Source organism: Rhea americana, unplaced genomic scaffold, assembly GCF_003343005.1.
Source record: "Rhea americana isolate MKP2758 unplaced genomic scaffold, rheAme1 scaffold_310, whole genome shotgun sequence".
Lineage (NCBI taxonomy): Eukaryota > Metazoa > Chordata > Aves > Rheiformes > Rheidae > Rhea > Rhea americana.
Genome location: NW_028186436.1, coordinates 163,251 through 182,594, shown reverse-complemented (window position 1 = coordinate 182,594; position 19,344 = coordinate 163,251). Strand labels below are relative to the sequence as shown.

Sequence of the window (19,344 nt, the reverse complement as noted above, 5' to 3'; positions counted from 1 at the left end):
GGGGGGGGAATAATATAAAAAAAGCTGGAATATCTCAGAATGGCAGGCATTAAAAAAATAAAAATAAAAAGTAGTACCAGTTATTATGAAAGTATGAAACACCTAGAGAACAAAGGGCTCCTACTGCAGCAAGAACAGCACATTCTAACCCAATAAAAGAACTTATCAAGTCTAGAGCTTATTCAGAATTTATGCCAGTGACAAGGTTAAAGTTTTAAGTAACTCCTCTTAACATAGCAGAGCCACCATGGCAGAAGAGAGTAAGCTGCACCGTTACATCTGTACTTAACAGGACTGTCTGCTATGTTCCAAACGTGAGGCCAGGTTTGCCTGCTACATCTTTGCGACCCCATTGTGTAAAGGGGGAGAATTAACTCAGCTTGCAAAGCCAGAGAAAAATGCCTCATTTTACCTGCAGACTGCAAACACTGACTCTGGAAGCAGCTGACACTCATGGAACACTCAGAACTCTTTAAAAATACACCGAGTCATTTATTGTACTGGGACTGTACTTTATGTTGCACAATCCAAGCTTTTGTTTCAGGCAAGAAAATGTTTTCTAAATATTTTGTCACCATGACAGTCCAACCTTGGACTTGATTTCTGCCCTTGGTTACTCCATGAAACCCCTATGCCATCGATTGTGTTGCACAGCTCGTAACTATGAGTTCTCGGGCCTTCAGGAAGGTTCACCTTTCAGTGCAGTTATCTGCATCCTCTCAGTCCCGCAGTTCTGCAGAACTGTTTGATCCAAAGGTACTTTGCCTACTCACAAAATAAAAGAAGAAACAACATCTTCAAGAGGAAGATCGTTTTGCAACTAAGAAATAGTAAACATCTCCCCAATAGGTTCAGCTTCATCCAAGGAATACTGGCAAAACAAAACAATTCTCAAGATACCAGAAATAAAATATTTTAAACACACAGAGAAAAGGAGACAGAGAAAAACATCCAAGCTTTGAAGGCTCTCTTCCAAGTAACAACATTTCTTTCAGGGACATTAATTTGGCAAACTAAACCTGAGCAGATACACTCTAGGTCCACACCACAGCCCAAAAAGCAGCGGCAGACCATTTCTGTGCAACTCAGGAAGCCTAAAGAAGACTTCTGCAGAACAAGATCAACAGGGTATTTATATACAGCCAGCAGTGTCATGTGAACGGATGGTTTAGTTTGTGAAATGAATGTTTGCATTGTCAGTTAAAAAAAAAAAAAAAAAAAACACACACACACAAAACCCACCCTAATCCACACTTACAAGTTTCTAACATGAAAAACATAGCAGGGGAAGGAAGTACTCCAGCAGCCAAAATTTACAAATTCTTACCATAACTTTGGCACAGTGAACTTCTCTAGTGTCACAAAGGCCTATTCTTCGGGGGGTGCCTCTTTTTCAGGACTAACCCACATGTGAAGTATATTAATAAAGAACACACAAGATGCCAGCAGAAGCACAAACACACACACACACTTCCTGTATTTTCATAGTTATATCTGTTTTTTCTTACAAAGAAAGATACCTAGTAACAGTCAAGAGGCAAATATTTCTGCTTCCTCTCTTTTTACTAGTGAAGCTCTAAGCTTTCCCTTTCCCCAAAGGGCTACAATGCTATTTTACTTTAATTAAAAATTCAAACCAGTGACAAAGACTCATTCTCGTGAGCTGCATTCAGTAGCCAGGTTCCAAGAATTTTAACAGAGAGGAAACGATTTTAATATAGAGATGTTTTAACTAGAATAGATTGTTTGAGAGGCACTATGCTAGAACGTAGAAAAGCCTAATATTCTAAGCAACACTTAGCATTACTGCACTGTAAAAACAAATCTAAGCTTTGAAAGTCAGCACTTTTTCCTCTTATTATCTTCAGCTATTAAAAAGCACTAACATATATTTGAAAGAAATATAACAGAAAGTCCTGCCTGATCTAAATACATATAGCTAAATTTATCTCAGTTTTCTAAACACTGCTTAGTGATCGGGCATTTAGAGTTCCATTCACTAGCTAGAATAAAGCCAAATGGTACTTTAAAAAAAAATTGACTTTGAAATATCATTTATGAGAACAGGGACGAGCTATGTAAACCCTAAAATTCTGTGGGTCTTTGTATTCACGATTATTGTCACCAACTAAAAGGCTCATATTCCCTACTAAGCAAACATTTACAATTAAATCCATTCTGCACAACACATTTGCATTTTGAGATAGAACAGTCAGTTGTTCAGCTGCTGTGATTTAGATGGATTGGTTCATTATTGCTGCAGTTCGTTTTCAGCTACACTGTATAACGAAGGGGTGCCAACGTAGTCTTGAATGGCTTTAAAGCTAAGTATTCTGGTATTCTTCCATGATGATGTAATTTAACTATCTCCCCATCTCTCCCCTTCTCCTGGGCAAGGATATCTTGACTTTACAGGCTAAACTTTACCAAAAGCAACAGAAACAAGCTGTCACAATAGTGTTCAATAGGCAATATCTCTACAAGTCTACTGAAGGCTGTTGCTGGCAAGTTTACAGTGATTTTTCCATGTATGAAGAAGTATTTTTCCCAACTCTCATTTAAAATAATTTTCCCATCACGTAGAGTAATATGGCAATCTAAACTTCCAGACCAAGAGATAAATCAGTTATATCTTCATATGCTCATGTCATAGCAAAAACTTATCTGTACCAGAGAAACAAGACTTGGAACTACCTCTGATGCAAAAAAAAAAAAAAAAAAAAAAATCAGGTTGAATCAACTACTATACTACTCCTTCAATCTCTGAAATATAGTAATAAAAGCAATAGTAAATTAGTAAAACAATTTCTCTACTAAAGCCCCTTTAAAAGGGCAAGGTTTCTTTAAAAATTAATTTTAGTGGTGAAAAAGCCATGATGATTAGTGATGCTTTACCACTCCAAAACATAACCTTCTTGAGGCACTGCCAAAGTATCAACAGCAACACAAAGAACATTTATCACAGAATGACTTGATTACTGAATTTATAGCAGCAAACAATTCATATCCTATGTCCAGGAATCAATTTCCACCTATAAAACTACTTCCAAGCCCCACAACCAACACTGTCATCATAAATTATCACAACTAGATTCTAGCCTGGTCCATGCATAAACTTGCAGTAGAGTAAGAGAGATATAAGATAGGTAAAACTATACAAATAAACTTTCCATCAGCTAATCTCCTTTCTTTCCCACCACTATTTAGTAGAAACTGATCTTTGTTAACACCAAGAGAAGCAATCACTTCAACTGACAGCATTTTATTTCTTAATTCAGGACTTGACTAAATGTTTAAAAAAAAAAAAAAACACTACCCACACACCACCAGCAGTGCACAAAAAAAATATTTATTTTTTTGACTATCTGTATTACCAGAAGGTAATACAATACCTCCATGCCTGGAGGTTCTTGAAACGTAACAGGTAAAATATAAGGTAGCATTCCCACGGGCAGACGTGAAGAGGCTTGAAAATGCATAGATTTTGAACTGCTTGAGTAGTTTGTTCAAGAGTAACTTTTTACTGACATTACAACTGTGAAACTCTAACTCAGGCTCAGTGGCATGAATATGTAAATTCTGTGCATCCCTATATTTCAGGGCATAAGCCCTATTTAGTGTAAATATTTTCACATCAATATAACTGCACCCTTACGGACTGGCATTACATTGGCTGATGTAACACTGCATGTACAAAGGCTCATCGAGAAAATATGGCAAAATCTGGAAAGCTATTTTTCAAATATTGAGATTTAATTCAACTGGAGTTTCATGAATTAAAAAAAAAAAAGAAAAAAGAAAAAAGCAGTTCGAATAAAGTTTCATTATGCGTTTCTATTATTCATTAGACCCCTCAGGCCTCCTGCAGGAAATGCAAAAGTTACTCTCTTGTAATAACAGCTTTCTGAAGTGTAATCTGGACACATTTCTTGAGCTCCAGCTCCTTTCACAGAACTGCAGAAATGTTCAGGTATACTGCCAGGTCTCATTTTAGAATAAATAAATAAATAAAATCATATCTAAGTTTTAAATCATGTATTTTTTGGAGATTTTTCATTAATAATTAAATAGTTCTTTTTCTTCTCCTTTCTCTGAACTGTTAGGAAAGCACTCAGGTTGTGTTTTCCAGTTTTTCCTCTGCATGATGAGGACTAGCAAGCTCCTCTGTTTCAAGAAGAACAAAGGATGAAATTGTTAAATCTTGTGGTTTTCACAGGTGGGAATTGACTTAAAGCCACAACAAACATGAGGCCTGCATTTAAAATTTGAGAATTAGCAACAAATGGTGCAAGTAGCCGCAACACTCACCAGTACCTGAGGTCTACTCCGACAACATCAGCGTCAACCTCGTGAGTGAGGCTCCAGCATCCAAAACATAATGCTTGTCTTGAAGACTGGAACCCACTCCCAGTTCACCAGAGGGCTGTGCTTTGGATAGCACTTCAAAAGACACTCTCCTAACTTACCCGAGAGGCTCAGGGAAACAGTAACTGATAATTCGCTTCCTTTGCCCGCAGCCTGCAACGATCGTTTGCCTCAGCTGTCCTCAAATACAACTATGTGCTTTTGAATAAATTGATAAATTTCGCAATAGCGTTTGACCAGCTTTAAAAAAAAAAAAAAAAAAAAAAACACACATTTTTGACCCAACTTAGAGAAGTGGGAGAATAATTCAAGAGTTCTAGCACATTTTTTCTGGCAGCACTCCTAAAAGTCAGTCTTCAGCATTTCCCCCTTTCAGTTGCACTAAGTATTTCTCACAGAACCCAACTACTTCGCACCTAATATGGTGCTATTCTTTCTCCATTCTTTTTCTTCCTCTTTCCGCATATAGTTTCCTGGGCTTTGTTCCCCCTTTAAAAGGGGCATTGTACCTGCAATATAATTCATTTTAAAATAATAATCCCTCCTTGGTCTTCCCCCTCTCCCAAGAGATTTTTTTTAATTAACATTAATTCTTTTTTCCTTACTAAAGAGGCTGTTTCAATAGGCAAAAGGGAACAAGAATGTAAAGCTGAAAATTATTTTTCAACAACGCTCAGTTATTTAAAGTGCATTCAAATGAAATATTCAAATATTATATAATCCTCCCTTCCCAACACCCTTGCCAACCACCCCAGCAATTTTTAAAGGGAATTTGCCAGCAAGCCAAACGCTGCGGATAAGAGATATACTACATGTTACCATGTGCTGCTCTACGAGTATCAAAGTCCTTGTCAGCTTTTTCAGATGGTAAAGCCTAGGACCAATAGCACTAACATAGAGCAAGTTCAGGCAGGGGAAGCCTGGGGCACAGGCAGGGAGTGCAACTGCTGGTGCTTCGGCAGGAGCACGCGTCGGGAACAGCAGAAGGCAACGAAGCTGCTGGCACTCATGGAGGGGCTGCAGGGGAAGGAATTTTAAAAGTGAGGACAAGGCGCCAAATTTAAAAGGCGCAGCACAGCACCTTGCTCAAAAACATTCCTGCCAGGAACAACAAGCATACATTTTTCTCTCTGCTTTCTTTACCTCCAAAAGAACATAGTCACAAGCACAATACGTTTCTTAAGTCCAAGCCTGATGACTTCTCAGAAAGCTTACCAGGAGAGAAAATAAAGAACTGAAAACCACAAGGACTTTTTTTTTGGTGCACAGGCCTATTTTTCCTTTTCTCCTCTAAAAGGAAGGAACCATGAAAGAGAGGATCAAAGACAACACAGGCAGGTTCTGCAGAATACACTGCATAGAGCATTACCAGCTCACTTTAAACAAGGCTTGCAATGTCCTAGATCCCTCATTCGCAAGTCTCTTCTAACAAGTCACTTATGATGTTACCCAATTTCCAAAGATAAATTTGAGATCTAGTTTGTTTAGCTTCTCACGAACAATAAAACAGAATATAAAAGTAAACTTCCAGAACTGACATAAGCAATCTGGGCATCTACATCTGAGCTCTTCTTTGTCATTCAGAGAACATGTTCAGTACCACTCAAACATCACTTCCAGACAACCTGTTTATAAACAGAGAAAACTATCTAACCTAGTAAAACTTCTCTAAAGAATTAAAATATTTTACAGAAAAATGAGTAGAAAACAGAACATTTTTGAGGGGTAATTTTATTGATAAATGTGGACTTTATCCTTCAAAAATGTGAAGCTGTGGCTTAAAAAGTTTTCATGCACAAAAATGCTCTGCTTTTCTCAGAAAGGACACTGAAAAGTAGCAGAGATGAACAAAAATTTTAGTAGTCTACTCACTAGAAGGAAGATTAGCAATCTCTAGTTTATACTTGCTTTTTTAGGGTTCAGAGACATACTACAGTACAGTTACATTGTATCAGATACTTCTCAGCATTTGACTCCCTGGCCCTCCACAGCAGACTTTCTACCATACACTGTATCCAGCCTGTTTCCTGTGACCTCTTCACAAATAATTCCACCAGATGAGATTTACCCTCCAAAACAGTCTAGCTGACTAGCCATTATCAGCTCATATTTCTCCAGATGTTTTGTGATCTCATCCTTTCTTAATGTCTCTAGCATCTTGCCTACCACCAAGGTCAGATTTATTGGTCCCTGGTTTCCTGGTTCCTCCCCAATCCCCTTTTCCCAGAATAGGGCAAGCAAAATGAAAGCAATCAAGAGCTGGCATCGTAAAATTATTGCCCCTTGTGTTCAAAAAGAGACACACAAGAAAAAACACAAACTGACACAACTTATCTTTTACTTTCAATCAGAACAGCAACAGACTTCCCTGAAAACCCAAACCTTCAACTTTGGAAGCAGCATCAACTTCTTCCCCTCTCTAACAGACTTTCCCCCTAGTTTTTCTTTAGCCCCTATCTGGTTTTCTTACCTCTCCTCTTCTCCCCAGTTTTTCCTCCGAAGTAGCTGTGCCCACTTACCTGGCATCTTCAGAGTTCAGAGTGTCTTAGGATCCCTTGTATCAAGTACCACAGCCACTCCTTTGAAATGCCATGAAAGCCAGGCAATCCTTGAACTAATCTGAACCTTAGAGGTTCTAGCTACACAGGTCATCAAGAAACATCCCATGGACCACCAAAAGCCAAGGTTGAAAAAAATAATAGCAAAAACAACAACAAAAAACCAACACAGAACATCCCAAAATAAAACAAATACACACAGAAAAAGAGGTAGTGGACATGGTCAGAACAGAAAAGAAAGAAGAGGTGCAGGAAAACAGCAACACAAGAGACCCACTGGCAAACTCAAAACAAAAAACCCTCTAAATGTTTACTCCTTGTCATACACCATATAACCTTGTTTTGAACCATACTAACAGAATACTGAAAGTATGAACTAGTGCTCAAAATAACAAAGCTAAAGTTCATAGCCTGTGTTATTCTACTAGATAAAAGAGCAACAATTCTTCACTTGTATTTTATATATGGATCCTGTATTCAATTTATGCAGTGAAGCTACAGAATAGATCAAGTTAGGATCTTTGCAATCACCAAGGACTACTGGTTATGTATTAGAACATCTGTATCACTCCATTTCATTATAGAAGTAATTCCTTAAAAATCTGTGTTTTTTTCCAGCAGTGGAATAACTATCTTTTATATAATTCCTCATGTAATAATCTCTAGTAATTTTTTTCTGACAACTAGATTTCAAATTAGACAAATAATTGTATCTGCCTATAGTCCGCACCAGAGTGACATGTGGAGGGCTTGTTCTGGTTTTCATGGTTTAAATTACTGTGCAGTGTTTATATACTATTTAAAAAATGAACAAAAAGGAAGCAACTGCCCCTCCCTAAAAAAGTTGTTCCACATTTACTGCTAAACATAATGGATGAATATATCGGTCCCTTCTGTTGCTTATAACTGCTTCAGAGTTATTCTTTATTCTGTTTCCTTCTTTAAATGTCAGTGTACACTCTTCCCTCCTCCTCTCTCTCTCTCCCTCCAAAGACTCCTCTTTCTATAAGAGTTTATGCCCTAATAAGAAAACCGGACATGCAAGGGAAGACAGAGATGACAGAGTATTAAAATGCACAATCCCACTCTTTGTTAGCCTTGCAGAAAGGAAGAAAAAGGGAGGGGGGAACACAAACTGAATACAATAGAAGGACCTTTACAAAACAGGGACCAGAGCAGGAAGATGCAAGAAATCCAACAAGATTTATGAAATGGATCATTAAATTAAATACATTCAGGTATACCTTTATCTAAGAAGTTCCATATCACAGGACCCGAAGTTAGGATGCTCATGACAGACATCTAGAAAATCAATAATCTCAGAATTTCAACAAGTAGCAATTAGGACAAATAATTTTCTCCATGCTCCCTCATATTCAATCATGATTACGGCTCCTCGGCAACTACCCCTCTTCCTCCTTACCTTCCTAATAATCCTCCAACACAACACAGCCAGGGAGTACAAGTGTCACACACATATACCCAGTACACCAATCTCAAAACCAAGTTTCCTCACCCCAAATTTTCAATGCATTTGTGTAACCACTTCAGCTGCAGTTCTGAAAAGAGCAATTAGGATTTTAACTACTGCTTTTGTCTGCACCTAAGAGTCTACCACCTCACTCCGATTAGAGTAACAGCACCAAGTGCTGCCAACTGGGGGGGGGGGGGTTCAAAAAAAGTTCATTCATGAATTCTAACATTTCTGCCTGCTTGAGGTTAGACATGTCATGGAAATGACTCTGGCCTCTGCACAAGCAAACATCTGTGCTACTGGAAGTAGAACTTCCTTTAAGCCATCGACTTACAGAACTGCCAAGAATTCTCAGCCAGGCAGAGATGTTCAATTTCATTTCTCCATTTGTATTTTAATCTTGGAAACAACAACAGAAATCTAAAGCAAGCTGACAGAAGAAAACAACACAGAATTCTAGAAAGCCCTGCTATTACCCTGCCAGGCCAAAAACACCTGCTCCTGATAATGATAGCTTTATGCTTATATACACCTGCCATCCAGAAGGGCTCCAGAGCACTTTGCAGGCTGATTTATACATATACAAATCATTAAAACCACCAAAATTAAGACATTGCTGAGGTGAGATGTAGCAACTGTTTAATGGCACACATCCACACTGTTCAACTGCTCAGGACAGGAACTAATAGATACCATATCCAACTGAAGCTACAGGGAGAATTTTAGGTAGACAGAACATGATTGCCCAATCTGGATTTTGGCCAAACACTACTTAAAATATTTGCATGTGGAAAGCCCTAGGATCTTTAAAGGCCACAAGCCGTCCAACCCTCAGCTTTATAAGCTATCCAAAAGACAAACAATACACATTTCCTAGATCTGAAATCCTCCTTTAGCAGTCCCTCCCTGTAGTAATTATTGTTTATGCCTTACTTCAGAAGCTCACAGTATCAGGCATCAGTTTTGGAAACATCCTGTGGTTGAAGTACTTAATCTTGCAGAGCTAGCAAACTGATAGGGTCTTTCTCAAGCACAGATCTGTCTGACAATAAATATAGATGACAAAAAAATCCTTTACAAAGCAGACAAACATACACAAGTGTATTGGTCTCCCTGTCGTTCCCCACCACCACCACTTCAACCAAGAGAATTGAATTTCTCAATTGATTTGAAAACAGCTAAGAAAACGAAGAATAACAGAGCTGACACAGACAGTATACCAGCAAGCCAAGAAGGAGACACAATATCACTTTCTGAAACCTCAGATGGACAATACCAAATCAACTGTCACAGAAATCGATAAAGTGGAATGAAATAGGTGTTACTGCATGCATCAAGAAGGTAGAAAGGACAAGCACTAGAGAACAGGTTAAAAAGATGGGGTTTACCAGCATCCAGAAAACACCAACATGCAATCAATTTGAGCACAACTTTTCAATCTCAAATGTACAGAACATGTACACTACCATTTGGGGTGGGAGAAATGGAAATATGGTTAACAGATAATCTTATCGTAATTCTTTCAACAACCCACCACAGATAATAATCTGTTTAAGGTAATTTAAAAAAGAAAAAAGAAAAGGAGATCTCCAGATCAGGCATCTTTTATGAACACTTCTTCCAGAGAAAGGAAGTTATATGATAATCCTTCCTTGAAAGAAGTTATATGATAATCCTAGAAATATAGAAAATTAGAACTCTCAAGAGTAAATACAAACAGGTTTGAAATATAACAAGACTGTATTAAATGGTTCAGACACATCTGCCTCTGAATCATACTGACAATACATGTGCTTTTCCAGTTCTATTTTCATGTTTTTTAAAGTTAATGTCTCCCCTAGAATTACGTACAGCGCTGTTCAAAATAACAATCCAAAGTTTCCCTCCTATCTTTCAGTTAGAGATAAATAGGAAAAAAATTATGACAATAGAAGGTTAAAAAAATCAGGTTAAAAACATGATTTAAATCAAAGAGGTATTTTAGGTTTAAAGAGCTTCTAGAATTATAAATGAGAATGGGAAACAAAATTCTGTATTTTTCCCTCCTGTTTTATCCAAACAATGTAATTCTCAAATGCACTATCAGAACAAGCTAGCCTGACTTTACCAGAATTATCCAATGAGTTATTTAAATAACCAACAGAAACGGGCATTCCTGTCCCAGTTTGACTGCGAACAACTAGAACAAAAAACTGAAAAACATCATCAATGGTATCAAAATGTTTTTAGAATTAAGCACAAGACAACTTGCAAAAATAAACTGTATATCTAACCATCAGAAATACACATTTTCACCCTTTCAAAACCTGGATTATTAACTTTGCTCTTCTTGCAGAAGAGCCATCAGTCTTTATCAAGGTGAGCATAACATACTTCCATTTTCTTCCAAAAATAATTATGCTCTACCTTTGCACCTTCAGGCAAGTTGTTGCAAAGCCTCTAGAAAAATCCTGAGTCTGCAGAACCAGCAAGCTTCCTTACTGCTGGAGCATACAAATTGTGTTTTTGGTCCAAAAAAATGATGAGATTATGGAAAGTACCTAGTATCGTTCTCTCCTTTCCAAGAAAGGATAGTGCAATACAAAGAAACAGGTAAGTCAAGTACTTTATAGAAGCAGCATCACAGTACTTGAAACAAAGCAAGAAAAACCCCCTCAAAGAACAAACCCAGTGTTTTGATAATAAAACATCTAAGAATGTAAAAAGCATAATGATGCATGTGACTTCTTTCAATTTCCCCACCCAGCCAAGAATAAAGACTTTTTATAAAAGTCAGATTTCATTAGCAGTAAACAGAAATGCACAGAGTGCACAAAACTCAAGGCTATTCTTCATGTCTGAGACACTGGTACCAAGAGTGGCTCAGTCACAAACAAAACAACGCTTTCTCTAGCAAGTCTCTGCAAGAGCACAGCATTGCTCACAAAACACAAGCATACTTTCGACTGTTCAAATGAAGATTTACCTCAATTCTCCCTTCCAGCAGTGTATGCACACAAATGGAAAAGTTACAAACCTCCATTTAAAATAAAAATTTGGTACATTTTAACTCTCCAAGCAGCACCTCTTTCAGCTGCTATCTTTAAAATCATTTCAAACTAAGCAGTTGGCACATTTTTCTGTGCATGCGCACACACCCAGAAAAACACCCTTATACCTGTGCTTTCTCAAACATGAGAGAAAGTCATGCACATTCCTTATATACAGCTTCCAATTATGGTAAACAGGACAATAAGAACGCACTACTTAAGATACATCATTAAGTGAGAGATCACCCTGAGAAAGTCAATTTACTGAATGACCAAACATCCAGTATTCCCACAAGGAAAACACTTACCTCGTTTGTGAAGCCACCCTTCCTTCACTATTGCTACTTCATTCATAATGGCAGGAATGTCTCTTGAAATATCAGTTTACGTCAAAAAAGCACTCTGTTGAAATTTCTGAACTCCAGCAGTAGGGTCCACAAAAAGGGTTTGTTTTTTTTCTTTCTCTGCTTCTCAGCTATTTCTAAAAAGATGAAAAAAAGAGCACACCATCATTTTAAGGTTTGTCACACACAAAAAGTAATGGATACAACAGGGAGAGGCTTTCTTTTCTCTATTATTATAAATACTAAGTGAGGGCTTTCTCCTTCACATGGATTTTTATAACTCTGAGGGTGGAGGTACTGAAATAAACGCCAGCTGAAGTCTTGCTTCTTCACTAAACAGGTTGACCGTGGGCACACTCACAGTATCACTCACACTAGATCAGAGGAGGATGCAAGACTTTGCCTAGTAGATTTCTTCCATCCCTCCAGCAACATCAAGCTCTTTCCAACAGCAAGAAAAACTTCAGAGACTTAACAAAGTCTAGTTTTAAATATTTCCTGATACTGAGACTTCCAGAATTTCTTTTGGAAGGTCTTCTTACAGCCCAGTGCATCTCAGGCCATCAACTAAAACACAGCGCACCTTAGAGATACACTTTTGACAGGAAGAATTCCCAACACTCTGCTTCAAATTTTCCTAGCTTCAATCTGATCCTGTTAATCCCACTCAAATCTCCCGGGCTTGCCGTAAAAATTGTCTTTTCTATCTTTGATATTATAACTTCTACCTGTCCTAAACATACACAAAGAATCTCAGATAAGCTCATGTAACCTTGTCAAAAAAAATCAGCACCTACATCAATTTTGATTGCTCTTCTCTGAACACATCATAGCTTGATGCTGTCTTCCTAGCAATGAAATACATGCACCTAAATGCAAGTTAAGATTTTTACTACTCTGCTTTATGAGATGATTTCCCTTTTTAAAAATCACTCAAAATTGTTGTATCTTACTGAAAATATTTAGTTTGTGTCTGCCTACCACAGAAATGTTCATGTTTTTCTTCTCTCATTGAAAGTAATTTCTTCCCAGATGCATTAGCTTTTATTATTTTTGTATATTGAATCTGATTATTTTTCTGCCTGTGGTGTAAAATTTGTTTGGTTTTTGCTTTTTTTTTTTTAATGACTTCTGTGCACTCAGAAGTGTCCACACTTCCCTTCCATTTGATATTACTTGAGTGATCAAAAATGTAATTGGTGCCAAGTTGCTAGCAATAATTAAGAAGTTTAATATAAACGAATCTAGCAGCATTCATAGCACACTTCCCTCCTTCAGCCAAAGACCTAGTTTTTATTGGAGGCTCTCTCCAAACACAGAGAGATTATATTCTCTCCTAACAAATATATGCCATCTCTGTATGGATTTGGCACATGAGCATCAATTATCTGCAAGTACACAGGTGATATCCATTCACTAGAAACAAGGTTTACAAGCACCTAATCCCATATAACTCCCTCAGACAACCTTGGATAGAAGCAACATGTGCCAAAATGAATCCAGCAGAGAAAGAAGAGGCTGCACATTTCATTGTTCACATTTATCTTCCTTGCTTGGAAGACTATCTCTTTCAGAGCACTGGCAATCTCAGGCACTGGAAACAAATTGACCGGGAGAATTTGGGAGAGAAAGGCGGTCAGTCCCTTGATACTCTTGCCTATGAACTCCCACTGTTTATCGCTACCTCCCATCATTACCAATAATGTTTTTTTTCTTTCCCCCTCCCCCCCCAGAAATATGCTGTTTTTTCCAAGTTACGAATCTGCCACATCTTACTGCTTATAATTATCATCAGCTCCAAGAAATAGATAAGAGGTTTGCCTGAGGGAGGGAAAATGCACACAAAAATGACTTTGGGACAGCCACAAAATAATTAATTTCACAAATAAACATAAGAAAACTATATGTTGCAGAATGGAGACTAGTAATGCACAGCTACCAGAGCTGTCTTAGAACAAACTCCTTTAGAGGAGCAATTAAAATACAACTTGACTAATACGGCAGGCTTTCATTCTCCTTTCAAAAATGCACGTACAATGCTCACACTACCCAGGCTTACTTTTGACATCAACAGCAGACTAGGCCTCAGTTAAAGGCTTCTTTTAAGCATCAAGCAATCTGTAAGGTGTTGAACAAAATCCCTATGATTATTACATTTAAGTCTGAAAATGCAACACCAAGATGTGAAAATTAACGCTTATAACATTGTGCCAGAACAGAAGATAGGGACTGTGTAACCTACCTCTGTGTTTTGAATTCAACAGCCTAAATGCATTAAACTATCAACATCTTTTTCAATAATCATATCATAGAATCAGTAATGTTGGAAGGGACCTCTGGAGATCATCTAGTACAATCTCCCTGCTCAGCAGGGTCACCTACAGCATGGTAGACAGGGTTGCATCCAGGTGGGCCTTGAAGATCTCCAGAGAAGGAGACTCCACAACCTCTCTGGGCAACCTCTTCCAGTGCTCCGTCGCTCTCACAGGGAAGAAGTCCCCCCCCCCCTCACTTTCAGGTAGAACTTCCTATGGTTCCATTTCTGCCCACTGCCTCTTGTCCTGTCACATGGGACAACTGAAAAGAGTTTGTCCTTGTCCCCTTGACACCCTCCCTTCAGGTACTTATACACATTGATGAGATCCCCCCTCAGCCTTCTCTTCCCCAGGCTGAAGAGGCCCAGCTCTCGCAGCCGTTCCTCAGAGGGCAGGTGCTCCAGCCCTCTGATCATCCTTGTAGCCCTACGCTGGACTCTCTCCAGTAGCTCCATGTCTCTCTTGTCCTGGGGAGCCCAGAACTGGACACAGTACTCAAGATGAGGCCTCCTCAGGGCCGAGTAGAGGGGCAGGATCACCTCCTTCGATCTGCAGGCAACAGTCTTCCTAATGCACCCCAGGAGACCATTGGCCTTCTTGGCCACAAGGGCACATTGCTGGCTTATGGTCAGCCTGTCATCCACCAGCACTCCCAGGTCCTTCTCTGCAGAGCTGCTCTCCAGAAGGTCAGCCCCCACCTTGTACTGGTGCCTAGGGTTATTCCTAGGTGCAGCACTCTGCACTTGCCCTTGTTGAACCTCATGAGGTTCCTCTCTGCCCAGCTCTCCAGCCTGTCCAGGTCTCTCTGAATGGCAGCACAGCCCTCAGCTGTGTCAGCCACTCCTCCCAGCTTGTTATCATCAGCAAACGTGGTGAGGAGGCACTCTGTCCCCTCATCCAGGTCATTGATGACAAAGTTGAACAGGAGGGGACCCAGTACTGAGCCCTGGGGGGCACCACTAGCCACAGGCCTCCAACTAGACTCCACGCCACCGATGATGACCCTCTGAGCTCTGCCTTTCAGCCAGTTCTCGATCCACCTCACTGTCCGCTCGTCTAACCCACACTTCCTGAGCTTAGCTAGGAGGATGTTCTGGGAGACAGTGTCAGAAGCCTTGCTGAAGTCAAGGTACACAATATGTAAAAAAAGAAAGCTATGAGTAAAGCTGCTTTGTAGAAAGGACAATCTCATTAAAAACAGAAAAAGGAGAGGGAGTACAAAATTCTAAAACCACAAGCTAAATTTCTTCATCTCTTTCTGGGGTAACACTTGCCCAGACTTTCACTTAGCAACCTCCTACTTTTCATAGGCTAAATTTTCAACTCAATCTGAATTAGAATAACAATATAGTCCAGAAAACAAATCAGCAAAGAAAATCAAAGTTCAGAGGAGCAATTTTTTCTAGCCTCTATGGCATCCCAGTAAGTTTGGCCTGACTTCTCTATGTAATTTCTAAGTAAATACATATATTTTTTTCCCCAATTTACTACTGTTACTCTGCTATCAGGGATGCATCTTTACCTGCCCACCTCCTTCACAGGGAAGGAGAAGGTGGAGGGGATGCGAAGCACCCATGCATAGCAGATAGGTTTGCATGGTGCAGTCAAGTGGGGCACTAAACACACCCTAGTGCCAACCTGCAACATGGGGTCCTGCTTGGTTCTTCAGTTAGCTATGGGGAAGTGTAATTTCATGAGAGGGGACTTTTCTTAAGCTATTTCTTAAGCTACCTCTTCTCACCATGCAATAAGATATCAATTCATACAGCAGCAGCAAACCCACTCTATCTGATACATTTTAAAATACATATTCAAACTGTGCCTAATATATTTTAATAAAGGACAGTATTGAAAACAGTGGTAGCAAGTAATAGTAATTTCCTGTAATAGAGAAGTAACTACAGGTCAATGCATTATGGAAGATGGGTAAACCAGAGAAAGTTTCTTTTGCATAAAATCCTGAAGGGGGGGGAGGGGGGAAGGGGAAAAAAATGAATGATTACAGTCCTCATTTACTGCCATCTAGGAATGGTTCCCAGTGAACAGAGGGCATTTGAGGTAAGTATGACCTGACTGCTCCAGTCTGTGTCTGCACATGACTGAACACTGTCAAAAGCTAAACAACTCTGTCTTTCTCTTAGCATTCAAACCCATTTGCTCATTCATTTTTCAAAATACATTTCTGTAACACCTTTTCCAATAACAAAACATTCCTTATAAGGTTGAGGTGCAGTAAATAATTATTTATGAAGACTTTAATAACCTTTAAGGAATTAATATATGAATGAGATTACTCACTTCCCTATGCACTGCAACAGTGAAACCCATTTTAAAGACTTGGTCAAACCAACCTTCCAACAAAAGGTGGAGCAGAACTGTCTTTTCCATATTTGGGATAGCCGCATTAGAGTACCTTATCTTACTCTCTTCTTCCTATTATGTTGGCCTTCTTTTGTCTCCAAACCCAAACAAAAATCGAGAGAGAAATCTGCCCTCCTTGCCCTTTTCAAGAGGAAATTTTATATTCATTTCTACGCACACTCTAAAGCAGACCAGGAAGAAAATGAATTCTTCCAGAACACTGAAGCTGAAACTTTAGCTTACAGGATGTAGAAGCATCTATGATTATCACTTCACCTTCGTGAGGGAAAGTAAGCAAGAGATTTAAAGAGGAACAGATCTCCTAACCTCAGCCCTGTCCTTGCCACACTTGGCACGTTATGCTCTGTCTAGACTGTACCAGTTAGCACGAATCAGAAAGCAGGTTAATGCAAAGGATGTTCCCAGATTAACACTTTGCCCCATCACTGTGCCTATCATTGGACACCCGCTGCTCTGGTGTGGCACGGTTACCATGTTCCCAGGGCACTCTGTGCCTTAACAGCCCACACGTTCTTATAACACACAAAACCAGGACCACTCCAAAAAGGATCTAGCAGCTCTTGTCTGCCTACCTTGGCCACGTGACATTGTCAGAAGAGCAAACAGCCAGCTGCAGGGGAGTAGAAGTGTGCTTGGGCCCATGACAAGGGATACCACGAACAACCTAAGCTCTCTTCCGCAACACATCCCAGACTTCATTTTAAGCTCACTGTCAATTACACATAAACAGCATGGACACAACCAAGTTGGGCTCTAGCCAGTATTTTAAGTAGAGTGTATAGATGGGTGTCCCCACCACACTTTGACCAGTGAAGCACATCTCCTGCAATATGCAAATCCTACCTTCAGCGTTTCACAGGAGTAGCAGTGGTTCCAATGCTTTCAAGGCCCTCTAAACCCCTGGTAGCCTTGCTCCGTGACCCACTTGCCAAATGCAGACAGAGAACTTTCACAAAAGCATACGAGGACCAGTTTGTTCCAGCATCTTAGCTAACTTTACAAAAACGCATTGAGGGCCTTGAGTTAGGCGTGGTCACTAATATTTGCTATTAGCCCATGTGATGTTCCATTAAGAATAACACCATGTCTAAACAGGTATTTCATGACAGCACATATGGCTTATCACAAGGTTTGGAAAAGCTGCTCTTGAGAGCTGTCAGAAAAATTGTAAACAGAAAGCAACAGAAAAAAAATCTCTAAAACCACGTCCACCTTCTTTTAATCTTTGGGCACAATCTAGGTTAATAAAACAGCAGTTTGAAATGCCTTATGCTCTCATGTCTTTCCTAATCAATAGACAGGAGGTTAATTTTGTTCAGGTGAGGGGCCAGGATTACGACATTCAGCTGTCCAAGCTGCAATCACAGCTAGAGTTTGATAGGACAGACTAAGCTGCCTATTTCAAAACTGAGTGATGGCAGAAAAGAGACAACTTCTTCATACTCTGTCAAAGACCCAGGCTAGACAAAATCCTCTTTATGTTCCCAAACAAGAACAAGTCCTTTTACAGTTTATGCTCATATAAGAACTGTGCTGCACAGAATTTTTGTACTAATTTAAGCTGCATTTAATCAAACTCCATTTTAAAGTACTCATAACAAAAGTTTTGCTCTGTCCCCCCCCAAACAAATGAAGTCAGTCACAATCCTCTATTTTATTTCTCTTAAAAGAAGAATTTAATTTACTCTAATAAGGACATTTTGTAGCTCCAGCATTCACTTTCTGGCTTATAAGTTACATGCTCATACTGCCTCAATTTTTCAATTTGATTTACCATTTCTTCACACCAAAAAGCAGTTCTATAAACACTGTACACAGTGAAAACCCTCTTAAATAAAATATAAAAATAATAATAATCTAGCTCCACAGCGTCTTTAAATCTATTAACTCAGACAAATGTTGTAGCTGTCATCAGGAAATTAACTACTATATAAAAGTAATTACTAGTCATGCAATATGTCAAATTTATTTACCTGTAAACAAATATTCTTCTGAATTAAGTGTTAGTAACTCCCTTTTATAATTGTATTTTGAAATGTACATCCCTCCTGTGGTATAAATAAAACAAACAAGAGCAAATCAGGGATTTGCTTCTCATTCTATATTAGGGATGGTAGAAAAACAAAGCAAAAAGAGAAACAGTTAATCACTTTCCCGAAGGGGGGAAAGATATTGATAAGGCACAAACACACTGGCATCAACACTATATTGCCAGCAAAAATATATATTAAAAATAGTCCCAGTATGTGAACATAGTAGGACTTAGACGTTTTTACAAAGAAACGGAAGAAAAAGTGCACAAAGTCTCCAAGAACATTTCAGTAATTGCTGAATTTCACCCGGGGTGGGGGGAGGAGGGAGGGGAAGAAGGGGGCATCTGTGGACAACCAACCCAGAGGTCTAGCGAAACACGACTGCAACCCCCGAGCGCACCAGTGCTGCACAACAGCCTCCCCACGGCAAACGCGGCCGGAGGGAAGCCCGCCGCCATCAGCACCCCCCCCCCCGCCCCGCTCCCGGTGGTCCGCAAGCCCGAGAGGGCTCCACGGGGGGGGGGGGGGGAGAAGCTGCCTCGGCTCCTTCGCTTGCCGCAGCTTTGCCACCAGCCCGCGCCCGCCGGGGGAGGCCGGGCTGCGCGGGGGCCCGGCCCGGGAGAGGAAGGGGATGGATGGACAGACGGACGGACGGCCACCCGCGCCCCGCTGCACTTTCATTTACCGCATCCCGGGGAAGCCAACAGCTTCCTGTTCGCCCCCAGCCCGGCTCCGCCGGCAGGACGGCCGCCGGGGGCCGGCCGCGGCCCGCCGCCTCCCCTCCTCCTCCTCCTCCCCGCAGCCCGGCCGCGCCGGGGAGGAGGGGGCAGCGGCGGGGCACCCC

The 19,344-nt window shown here is 40.0% G+C and overlaps 1 protein-coding gene across 2 annotated transcripts in view; it reads right to left on the bottom strand.

The window, feature by feature from the left end:
• The window catches only part of AKT1 (AKT serine/threonine kinase 1), a 74,222-nt gene extending 54,959 nt beyond the window's left edge, over positions 1 to 19,263 (bottom strand). The window contains exons 1-3 of one of the 2 annotated variants that reach the window (XM_085310120.1): positions 19,186 to 19,263; positions 18,441 to 18,515; positions 11,735 to 11,907 (exon numbers count right to left, since the gene is read on the bottom strand). In XM_085310120.1, coding sequence (XP_085166246.1) covers positions 11,735 to 11,780 — 46 coding nt within the window. In that variant the 5' untranslated portion in view covers positions 11,781 to 11,907; positions 18,441 to 18,515; positions 19,186 to 19,263. The remainder of the gene's footprint in view (positions 1 to 11,734; positions 11,908 to 18,440; positions 18,516 to 19,185) is intronic. The other variant, XM_085310121.1, reaches the window with a different exon arrangement.
• Positions 19,264 to 19,344: the final 81 nt, after the last annotated feature.